Here is a 10,426-nt window from a genome sequence, read left to right as displayed (position 1 = left end):
ACTGAGAGATGAATTCGAACACGCGACATTATTAGTGAAGGGTCCATCAGCTGCGTAAAAATCGACTAATTAGGAGCTATTCACTAGCCTACTAAAAACCCAAATATTGTTCTGTACTCTATACCATTCTCTGCCTGATTTTCATTCCGTTTTAAAATGCACTATAAGTCCATTAACTGACATAAATTATGATGCATAAATCTAGGGATATACAGGCATATATTGCTGGTCAAATAAGTAAAAAACTGACTCTGAAAAGAAAAACTGACCAAGGACAATAATAGATTACTTGTTACTATATACCTCACAAAATGTGAACCAGAAAGCAATGGTCAAATGCCTATAAGATGTATGTTACTACAGCGTTCAGTAGATAGCACGCAAAGCAAACCACCAATCGCTCTCGAAGGTTTACAGGCATTTCTTTTTTGTAGAAAGAAATGAAAAGGGAAATGTCTTTAGGTAAAATATTCATTTTCACACATTTCTTTCACTGCACCAAGAATAAATACCCGAACAGTACTCAAAATAAATTTATGTGCTTCATCTTTTTTGTCCAAACGGGCTTTAAATCATAATCTGGATTCTACGCTGTGTCAAACAAAACCTGGATTATATGCCGATTTATATTGGAAATATTTCAGGGCGCCATCAAACCATCAATAGACGTTCCCGATACGGCCCATGAAGACGGCGGAATGAGTTCTGCTATTATTGAGGAAAATAATGACGTCGGAATAGATGGGAATCAAAATAAAACTTCAAAGAACAGACAACATGGACTGAAAAAATCCACCACACAAACCAGTGTCGAGTTAGGCTTGGGAAATAGAAAAGCTACCTTATTTTTAAGTCGAACAGCGTCCATGATGCGAGTTCCGGAGAAACCTAAAACCCTTAGAGAACACGATGTGGAAGAGATCGTAAGCGATATACAGTTGTTATCACTGGTTCATGACAGAGAGAAGGAAACAAAGACGGCAAGTCCATCCAGTTGTCCTGCATCAAAGAACTTCAATAATCTTCAGACAGATGGACTGGGACGAGAATTTACCTTTACTGGATACGACATCATGGCCGATGGTAAGGATTATCATCTCAATAGATCTATTGTTTTTGCTTTGTTTCCATTTTATGAAATAACTGAATGTTCAGTTGCTATCATACATTTGTAAGGCAGGTTAAGATGTGATTTATGGAAATACTTTGAATGTTGGTAAAATAGCCGTCTAGCGTTCAGTCTCTAACAACCAATAATATATTTTTCAGATAAAACCTTTACCCCTTTTTAACATTACACAAGCTTAAGACGTTATTACATGTCGGGTGACATAAAACAAATATTCTACACGTATTCTACACGTGTTACAGTCCCACCCGGGTCCGTGTTTAAAACAAAATTACAGAAAGAAACAGAAAAGGCCGCGGAACTTTACGTGGCAACCTGTCGTCATCTTGGTATTACCCCAGCCTCGTACTTTGCCCAGAGACTTCTAAAATCGGAAATTACAATGAAAAGCCATGGTCTGGGGCCGACAGGAGCAAGGGCCATTGCTGTGGCACTCGTGGTAAGTACAATGATATCCAGTAAGTTCAACCACGCTTATTTTACTTTGCAATACTCCCTTTAAATTGTGTGCTGAAAAACTTTCACTAATGTGAACGTGATATTGTTATGACCCCATGGGTTATTTTCAAAGCACTGTTAAGATTAACGACAGCGAGATGTCATTTTTATTTATGATGTAAATAATAGGCGATAATAATAAAACTGCACTCCAGATGTGTTGGTTTATTTACAGGACAATATAAACGTGCAGAAATTGGATTTGGAAGATAACGGCATAGGTCCCGATGGGGTAAAATGTGTGGCAGAAATGTTAAGTGATAACAACACGATAACGGATTTGGTGAGATTATGGTTCATTTATTCGATAATTCATTTTTAAACCAAAGGTGATAAGTGGTAGGTCATCATAAACCGAGAAGAAATATAAAATAAAAATATAGTAAAAGGACAAAAAGTGCAGAAGAAAAGCCATTTTATCTGAAGATCTAAAGTTACAACGATGGGTTTTAAATTTACAGATTACAGATGATTTTGCGATTTCAAACAAAAACCAGTGATGTACCATATAGATACTAAGCAGTACTATATAGTTATTCTTCAAACTATGAGAGTAATAAAGCTTTGAAATCTCCTCTAATGATTTGTGTTTATCATTCCCCAAATTTACCCCTCTTAATACTAACTGCAACCTATCAAATGGTATTGGAAAACATTACATTCAGGTTTATACTACACCTGATTTCATGTATTGAACCCCTATATGTTTTCTACTTGAGATAAAAGCTTTATTTAGTTCCAAATTACAAATGTTATATTTTTGAAGCTTGGGAAACAATGCACATTTTTGTTCCATGCTGAATTTTATCCTCAATTCATTTAATCACACAATCGTCATCCATTCGATGAATCTCAACCTTCACTTTTGATATTAAAAGCGGAGATGAGGGAACTACAAAGGGTATTGAGTCTTCAGACGTACTTAACCATTGTTCAGTTCATTACGACGAATAGTCATTAGCTGTGTGTACAGATAATGTGTCCGCTTGAGGCAGGACGAGTTCATGCCGCCAAAGTTCACCCCCCCCCCCCCTCAACCCACCCCACCCCCCTCCATTCAGCATTCATACACTGTGAAACAATGAAGTGTATTCTCTTCAGGGCGTCGCTGGGAATCAGATTGGTTCACATGGGATGTGTGCAATAAAAGAAGTTGTGTGTCAACATCAGTTTATTACCAGGCTGGACATATCCGGTGAGTACATTACCCGTTTGTTATTATAGTCAATGTGGACATCTTGTCCAGCTGATCAGAATTCAAAACTTTTGAATATACAGGTGAAATACAATCGGCTAAAAATCAAGTTTCATCTTACTCAGATATCCAATTCATCCCAGGAAAATATCCAGAGAAACGTCCACGTTGATAGCTGTCAAAACAACTTAGTTTGGGGGCGAGAATGGGGGTGGGGGTGGGGCGCAATTCTGATCCCAGAATTGAGAAAAGCTTTACGAATGTATTAGCGAAGTGTTGACAAACTAACCCACTTTTTTGTATACATCAGGGTTAAGAATGCTGTCTTTTTCTTGTTTAAAAGACAAAGGTTTAAGAGTTTGAACGTGGAATGGAATGGGTGTGGTACAGGCGGGTGCAGAAATCTCTTCGCGTTTATTTATTTGATTAGGGTTTAACGCCATATTTAGAACTATTTCTAATTGATAAGGGTGTACCGTTTTGGGAGGAAGAACATCGGGTAAATTACAGAGAAATGCGCGACCCTTACAAACCTCATGACTTAATGACGCGGCCTTAAAGCAAGACCTTGATTTGAGAACCCGATCTATATGGTCAAGACCCGATCAGCTGTTCAGACATTCGCATACCATGCGTCAACGAAACTTTGCGTCCCAGGTCAACAGTCGCAAGGCCAACTCCCGAAACAAAGCTCAACACAAACCACAAAGAACTACGGGAGTATATATAATACGAAATTAACACGGATTCATACAAAGTTTTCAACAGTTTTCAGTGATGATGAAAAAATGCAAGGAATGTTCTGGGCAAATGAATAAAATCAGTATTTAAATCTTGCATGAAAAACTGATGTGTTTTGCAGAATCCCTCAGACCTGGAATAAATTAACTCTGACCAAATGTTGTCGTTTTGTTTTTCAGGAAATGAGCTTAATGATCACAGTGCTCGCCAAATACAGGACATACTAGAGGTGCAGTCATAGCCTCAAAACTGGGTGTTCACTTCAAGACACATGTCCCCTACCGTCATTTATCATCTAAATGCACACAATGTTTCCTCAGCTCTACAGAAGTTTTCCTTTACATGCAAAAATCCTTGCCCGCCGAGCTAATGTTATTGATCGTATGAGTAAAATTATTCATTTATTTATTTGATTGGTGTTTTATGCTGTACTCAAGAATATTTCACTTATACGACGGCAGCCAGCATTATGGTGGAAGGAAACCGGGCAGAGCACGAGGGAAACCCACGACCATCCGCAGGTGGCTGGGTCACCTGCTCACGTACGACCGGAGAGGAAGCCAGCATGAGCTGGACTTGAACTCACAGCGACAGCATTGGTGAGAGGATTCTGGGTCATTATGCTTCGCTAGCGCGCTAACCACCTGAGTCACGAAGGCCCCCTGAGTACAATTAAAATGGAGAGCGAAAAGTGCGAGAGATGAGCGTGCATCTTTGTTTCTGATTTGTGAAAATAAATCGCCATGTCTTCCCTTAACTGCTCTGTGGTACCCCCCCCCCCCGCCCCGCAAAAAAAAAAGAAAATGAGCTTTCTACAATAATAAATTATTTTGACAAAATTTCCCACTAAATTCTAGACCATTGGTGTTGCTTACAAACAAAACTACAGTTCTCAACTTGACATCATTTTGCGTTCACCACTTTCCGTTTATACAGACTAATACTTGCCTTACCGAACTGAAGGCTAGTCATAACAAATTTGGAGAGGAAGGAGGGATTTATCTCGGGAAAGCCTTAAGTGAGTATAATGTCCTGTACGCTTGCTAATGCTAAAACCAAAATATTTCTCTTCCTTGGGGCATGTGAAAATTTCCAGCTGATAAGAAGGCATCAGGTAACAATTGCTCCATTAATTATTGAAACATTCCTGGTCTTTTCTTGCGTATTACAATGTTTGATTGGCCTACTTTCGTCTTAGCAGGTGTAAGAATATAAGACATACCTTTACATCAATTGGTATCTGCTGCTAATTTGGATTTTCAGTTAAGAACAACACATTGGCAACACTTGATATAAGCTGGAATCATTTGAGAGGGAAGGGGGCTGTTGCCATCGCAAGCTGTTTACAGGTAAATAATTAAGTTTGGGGGTATATTAATATATAATAATGTAATTAATGTATAAGATAAAATCAAAGGAAAACAAGAAAGGATATGTCAAATTATACACCAACATTTCGTTTTAATTCCTGAATATGGCTTATATAACTTGGCCAAATATGTAAATGTACAAAAAGTCTTAACAGCTTTCTTCTTGGAACGTAAAACAGCTTTAAACTACAGTTTTCGCAATCTCCCAGCGTTGAGTCCGGAAAGTACGTAGTTTGATGTAGTGACGTCAACGGTGATGGCTGTCAAAACAGCTTTGCTTCAGGGCAAGAACTTTGGGCGCTATTCTTGCCCCAGGTGGAGAACAAGCTTTATTAACGTAGTAGCAAAGTGTTGACAAATTAAACCACTTTTATCTGTGCATCAGTTTTAACAATGTTGCCCTTTTCTTCTTTAGAAAAACGAAGGTTTGAGAGTTTTGAACGTGGCGTGGAACGGGTTTGGTACGGACGGTTGCATTTCTTTACAGAAATCTCTTCGCATTAACGACACACTTAGAGAGCTGGACATTTCATCCAATCGAATAGATATGAATGGCATAGGCCCGCTGGTGAATGGAGTCCAGCACAATGGAGGCCTTAGGGTTTTGCGGGTGAGTGAGAATACACAGAAGGATTGCTTGCTTTTTTGAATCTATGCGTATAATCTGCCATTTGTATAAGTGGGGGTAAATGAACAAATTGGTTATTTCTGAGTAACAGATTATTTTTCAACTCGGCAGATTTGTTTTCAGGTTTATTTTCATATTAACAGATTTATTTTCAAATTAACAGGCTATCTTTTAGCAGTTTAGCAGGATGACTGGCGTTCCAGATATCCTGCAGAGGTGGAAGTAGTTGGATAATTGGCGTTACAGATGAACACCACGCATTTTCACATGTTTAGTCTGATTAATATAAGGTCTGTCGAACTCACAGACCCGTTCAATATCTAAATGATGTTTCTACTAGTATCATGTACGGAGGCGGGGTTTATTTGAAGACTTCGTTTGTTGAGAAACGTGATGCAGGCCAATCACGACAACATATGTAAGTCGTTCTCATGATAACATAAAAACTTGTATACATTATCGTACAGGCCAGTACACGCGCCTACCTTCATAACACGTCGTTGTACAAACTTTTGAATGACTGTATAATTTTAAACGGACGAAGACCTTTACAAATTTCTTCAAATTTGTTTTTCTCTATTTTTGTCATACAGCTGGGCCAAAATCCGGTTACGCCAGATGTGTGTGTGGTAATACTAAGAGCTCTGGAAAAATCCAAGAAAACTGTTTTAGAAACTTTGGATTTAATGGTAAGTAACCGGCTGTAAATTTGCACAGTAAAGCGTAACCAAGAAAACTGTTTTAGAAACTTTGGATTTAATGGTAAGTAACCGGCTGTAAATTTGCACAGTAAAGCGTCACGGTAATGTTCCGACCCTTTAGGCCATAATTTCATAAAAGCCTTTCTGACAGATGTACAGCTAATCACGGCACTTTGGATTACAATGAAATCCGTATATTCCGATTTAAACATCCCCTAGAGCGTTTTGTCGGAAAGTTTGGTATCTGACGAGACGTAGTTGTTTCTTTCGGATATTATCCCGTAAATATTATTTAGTAAAGCAACAATATAGATAGATGAAAAGGAGAGGAGTGATAACAATGTATCTCCAAACATATAATTGATTTGTATGTACACAGGACATACTGGTCGACAAAGAATTTGAGGAAGTACTGAAGACAGTACAAGAGAAAATGCCCTTGAAGGTTATAACTGGAGCTGCCATCAGGAACTCGGACATTGTGTATCGTGACGGGAAGGGTATCTCAGGCATGGACCCCATCAAGCTGCTCTTTGAGTACATGAACAGGGAAGGACTGCGGATCATTGACCTTTTCACATCTCTGGACAGGGACGGAAGTAGATCCGTTAATCACAAGGAGTTCCGAGAAGGGCTTTTGGTAGTTATTCCAATTCATTAGCTGTATATTCCATTTTAACAAGAGTCTACGGTTTATATTAAGGATGTCTCGTGTTGTTTTTTTTTACAGAAGCTATAACCAGAAACAAAGTTGGTAAACGTCTAATGTAGTAAGACGTCATTATCTCAGTGCGTTTTTCTGATTCTCCTTACCGGCGGTTTTCATTCATTATTTTCGTTAAAATCAGTGAACTTCTTGATTGACCTGCGCTGTTTGCAACAGCCGACTTGAGAACCTTTTCTAATCAAAAACATTTTCAAGTTGCTGCTGTCGTGAGGGGCATGCATATAAAAAAAACAAATGTTTGACCTGAAAACACTAATAAAATATAATTAAGCCGTGCAGCTAAAAGAGAAAAATCTACATAGTAACGGCACTGTGATAGCTGGCAAATGGTCATAAGTGAAATTTGGTCTGTTGTCAGTTTACCTCATTTCAGGTAAATGCACACATAGTAGTAAATTACATGCCCTCTAGCACTATGACTTAAGCAGAATTAGGTGGAAACAAAATTCAGTGATGTTGATTTCAATTTATTGGACGTCACTGTGCTGGGATTACTCAGAATGCCGTGATGTGATCACATGTAAAATACAATCACATTAAAACAATGCAAAGGGACAAGGCCTCGGGGATGCTTAGTCTACCAGCAGGGACCAGGCCTTGGGGATGCTGAGTCTACCAGCAGGGACCAGGCCTCGGGGATGCTGAGTCTACCAGCAGGGACCAGGCCTCGGGGATGCTGAGTCTACCAGCAGGGACCAGGCCTCGGGGGTGCTGAGTCTACCAGCAGGGACCAGGCCTCGGGGATGCTGAGTCTACCAGCAGGGTCTTGCTTTATGCACAAATTCACAGTCCAAGGCCAGAAATCGTTAAAGAAACATCGTTGTCAACAGCACCAAACCATCAGTAGAGCATCATGTTAACAAATATAAAACATATATATAAAACAGTTAATATGTATTACAGAGTGTGAATGTTCCGCTGACTGAAGACCAGATAGAACGACTGATCGATAGATTGGATAAAGATAAAGATGGGGAGGTGGACTTCTCGTAAGTAGAGCAAGACGTCAGTCGTAACTTATCATTTATGTAGGTGTAGCGGTACTAGATCGCTAATATGTAGGTGAGATGGTGGTATTAACTGAACATTTTCTAGGCGTCACCGCAGAGGAGGCCTAAGTCACACTTCGGTACAGAATTCGTGTTTGTGAAAGAAATTAAGTCATAACTTGCAATCTTCAAAATGCCAAACTCAGAACTGGAAAAAACTCAACTTGTGGTTTGTACATAGCTTTGCAGTAAAGAATTAATGTACAAATTTTAAACTTAAAAGAGGAAACCATTTTAATTGTAGCTGTGTTTGAATTTTTGACTTAAGTATAAAGACGTTTGATAAATACGGACCCAGGATTCTATTGCTTTTTTTAACTGGAGTCTTTTGTTAACCAGTGTTTCTTACACCTTAGAAAATCTAAAATATAGCCCTTTTGTAAAAACAGATTTGGTAATTGATTACTCTGGTTTTAAAAAATAATTAATGCATTTCAACTTGAATTCAGCCAGATCATAAACAGATCAAAAATAGCTGTTTTCATTGATTTACTACAACGTACTTTATGGCAAATTCCACGGAAATGCGTTGCAAAAAATTATAGGTCATGTATCAGTTAAATTTGAGATGTATTTTGCCCATGCTTAGGTTAATGCTGCTTGGGTTACTAATGTCTGTAATGTAGTTGTCTTTCTAACTTAACCTTGTCATTAGGGAGCTCGTGATGCTACAGAATGGTAAGTATAGCTTATCTAAATGAGCGTCAGCACTTAACTAATGTATGTACGCTCCTTTCTGTGTTTGCATTCACTTTCTCCATCATTGTTTTTTACTTAGAACACTTTGGTGTGAATATTATTTGCTTTGTGTTAGTAATTATTCTTGACATTTTTGGCGTAACTACTCTCCTATGTTTATCTCCACAACTTCCACACTGATATCTAAATGTTGTGAACATTATTTAAGTGAATTAGACAATTGATAGCATCAAAGCCCGTGTTCGGTCATGTGTTTGGGGAAAGACTGTTGTCCCTTACTATTGGAGTTTGGATCAAATGAAATTTGAGTTATACGATTAAGGTATTTAACTCAGGAAACTGAAACTCATCTAGTTATGAAACTCATCTGGTTATATTGTTGACTCACTTGGTTAGTCGAAAAACAAGTCGGGTCTTTCATGACTCATATGATCTGTTCATATTTTTGAGTAAGTTGATCAAAACATTTATCTCAATGTTGTATCACAAACCCTGTATGGTTATTGTTTCACCTCTCTCGTGTGTCCCGAGAAGAAGATTTACTTCTCTATGTGTGTAAGTCCGTTGAAATCCGACTGTCTATATTAATGGATATGCCACTTTGATATTTTACGATCCTCAGGGAATTTTTTTTTTCTTTTTTAGTGTGTGTACCAAGATATTCTTGATCTATATGGTCACAGAAATCCTAAATGTATAGAGCAATGTAGACCGTTGTGATATACCTGTAAAGCGTTGTCCCCCTCAATGCACGTTAACCTTTACACCAGAGCACAGAGGTTTAACCCATCTTTTCGACCCTTTTGCAGACAAGTGAAAAGATTACGTCAGAGGAGATAAACCCTTTACAATCTAGAACTAACGTAATTCGTATAAAATCCGAATATCGTGTGAAAGTTGTATACACCTATGCGTTGGCTGAGATTTGAAAGCCGATGCTTTATTACAGATATTTGCGTTACAAACGCCTCAGTAGTGTCACACAAATGTCTTCTTTGACGTCCAGATATTCTTTTAGGAAAACATAGCATTGTCTGCCGAAAAACTAGTGTTAACACATACATGAATGAAGGATGCATTTGTGGCAACAATTCTTCTAGGGGATATACTCTTTAATTTATTTATTTATTTGATTGGTGTTTTACGCCGTACTCAAGAATATTTCGTTTATACGACGGCGGCCAGCATTATGGTGGGAGGAAACCGGGCACAGCCCGGGGGAAACCCACCACCATCCGCAGGTTGCTGACAGACCTTCCCACTATACTCTTTAAAGAAATATAGTTATTAAGCGTTTTGAATGTTGTATTTCTGGGAACAGGGAGTTGATCGAAGGTGAGAGGGCGTATAAACGAAAACAGCTGAGGTTAAAGATGAAGAAGGAGGAGATAGCAAAACAGAAAAGGATACAACGAAAGAAAGAAAGAGAGGCAGAGAAGAAAGTCAATGAGGAAGGCGTTGAACTGTGAACTCTATCGGCGTCTCTGTGCTAAAATGGAGGCACGTCTGTAACAGTATGTGTAAGGGAAAACAAGGCAGAAGTGGGCTTCACATTGGAAATAGCCATCATCCTAACGCAATTTTGGTTGACACATAAAGAAGGGTGCCTCGAGGGTCATCGTTTGGGAGAGTCTGGTTGTACATGGAACTGTTGTGCATTTGTGTATACTGACTTTAAACTCAATGGAT

The 10,426-nt window shown here is 38.7% G+C and overlaps 1 protein-coding gene across 1 annotated transcript; it reads left to right on the top strand.

Annotated features, from left to right (window-relative positions):
- Positions 1-869: 869 nt before the first annotated feature.
- LOC135473632 (leucine-rich repeat-containing protein 74B-like) lies at positions 870-10,206 on the top strand. The gene is made up of 12 exons (XM_064753493.1): positions 870-1,083; positions 1,372-1,568; positions 1,803-1,910; positions 2,729-2,822; positions 3,743-3,792; positions 4,500-4,581; positions 4,827-4,912; positions 5,349-5,543; positions 6,155-6,250; positions 6,642-6,902; positions 7,893-7,978; positions 10,059-10,206. Exons 1-12 carry the CDS (start codon positions 870-872, stop codon positions 10,204-10,206), a joined length of 1,617 nt encoding a protein of 538 aa, XP_064609563.1.
- The last annotated feature ends 220 nt before the right edge of the window (positions 10,207-10,426 follow it).

This window comes from Liolophura sinensis, chromosome 8, assembly GCF_032854445.1.
Source record: "Liolophura sinensis isolate JHLJ2023 chromosome 8, CUHK_Ljap_v2, whole genome shotgun sequence".
NCBI lineage: Eukaryota > Metazoa > Mollusca > Polyplacophora > Chitonida > Chitonidae > Liolophura > Liolophura sinensis.
The sequence above is the reverse complement of the archived record's forward strand: the minus strand, read 5'-3'. Positions and strand labels throughout refer to the sequence as shown.